Genomic DNA, 1,574 nt, shown 5'->3' with positions numbered 1-1,574 from the left:
CGGGGGCCAGCTCATCAAACTCCCGGCCCGTGTAGGCTTTGCCAGCCACGTCCTCAGTCTCTGAGAAGATGCTGATCCTGCGGCAGATGGCCACCGCCGTGCCCTTGTTGTCACCAGTGATCATGATGACGCGGATGCCGGCCTTGCGGCACATCTCGATGGAGGAGGTGACCTCCTTGCGGGGAGGGTCCAGCATCCCCACGCAGCCCACAAAGGTCAGGTTGTTCTAGGTGGGGGGAAACAGCCCCAGATCCACATTAATCCCTCAGGATGCAGCCGCTTCCCTCTCCACTGTGAAACCACCCCAGGCCTGGGGATTTCCCCAGGAGAAAACTTTCATGAGGTTTCCTACCAACAGTCCCATGGATGCACCCTATAGCCCAATGCAGTGGGACAATCCCAGCCATGCTGCCGCTCCTCACACTGTTTTGCTTCACCCCCTTCCTCCCTGTCTCTCTTGGTGGTCCCCAAGCCCCTCTCAGCAGTCACCCCATGGGACGGATTCCCACTGGCATGGGACTGTTGGCTTTGGGACCAACCCCACTGCAATACAGCTCTGAACCAGCTGGCAGAGCTGAACCATTGCACTGCCTGCTGCCCAGAGAAGCCACACAGAAAATACTGCTGGGGCAGCTGGAAGTGGGCAGGAAAACTTTGGGAATAAGGGGAAAATCTCCTGGAGAAAGCCCCCGGTGCCGTACCTCGTAGTGGACGAAGGCAGCAGAGTCGTGCAGCTGCATGGTCTCCCTGCGGACAGGCGAGTCGTGCGTGGCCAGGGCCAGGCAGCGCAGCGTGTCGATGCCCATGCCCCAGTCCCGGATCCTGCCCAGGATCTTCTCCCGCACCGGGGCGGTCAGCGGGACCTTGGTGGTGCCCACACGGACGTGGGTGCAGCGCTCGATCACACTCTCCGGGGCGCCCTGGGGAGCAGAGGAGGGCTTAGGAGTGAACCTAGAGGATGAGCGTCTCTTGCCAGCACCAAAGGGAGTGCGAGAGGGAGGGAGGGAAGGCACCAAGTTTGGGCAAAGGGGACGGAAATCTCTCAAAGTCCAGCACACAGATCCTGGCGCTGTGATTCAGTGCACTAGATGGCAGCCTCCGACCGAGCACACTGCATCAGGTCCCCAGACAATAGGATCTGCTCTGCAGGGAATCCCGCAAAACCTACATGTCTTCCCGGGATGCTCCCACGCCACAGACCCCCTCTCAGAGATGGATGGGACTAGGGCTATAAATCTCTGCTGACAAAACAGCATCTCTGCTGCCTACAGAATGCTTAATGGATGCTTGTGATGCCTTCGTGATCTAAGAAAACCTGTCTTCTATCATCACAGCATCTCACCTCACCCCTTCCGACTTTACAAAGGAACCTCCCACATTTCCTTTAAATATAAAACTTGAAATCCTTCTATTGCTCCTCTTAAAAAGACTCATCCAGGACTGCCAGGGCACAGATGCTGTGGCTCGGGAGCATCCTGACCTGACCTGGAGGACAGAGTTCACCCACCCAGAAGATCTCCCAGTGGGAACAACAATATACAAATCTTCTCAGAGTCAGACAGGGGAAATTCCTG

The 1,574-nt window shown here is 57.2% G+C and overlaps 1 protein-coding gene across 1 annotated transcript in view; it reads right to left on the bottom strand.

Moving 5' to 3' along the window:
- Positions 1–7: 7 nt before the first annotated feature.
- The window catches only part of LOC104409969 (sarcoplasmic/endoplasmic reticulum calcium ATPase 3), a gene marked incomplete at its 3' end in the record, with an annotated part of 20,061 nt that continues 18,494 nt past the window's right edge, over positions 8–1,574 (bottom strand). The window contains exons 12-13 of the mRNA XM_010020012.1: positions 702–920; positions 8–226 (exon numbers count right to left, since the gene is read on the bottom strand). Coding sequence (XP_010018314.1) covers positions 8–226; positions 702–920 — 438 coding nt within the window. The remainder of the gene's footprint in view (positions 227–701; positions 921–1,574) is intronic.

This window comes from Nestor notabilis, unplaced genomic scaffold (genome assembly GCF_000696875.1).
Source record: "Nestor notabilis isolate BGI_N333 unplaced genomic scaffold, ASM69687v1 scaffold15488, whole genome shotgun sequence".
NCBI classification, from domain to species: Eukaryota; Metazoa; Chordata; class Aves; order Psittaciformes; family Psittacidae; genus Nestor; species Nestor notabilis.
This window is presented reverse-complemented; position numbering and strand designations above follow the sequence as displayed.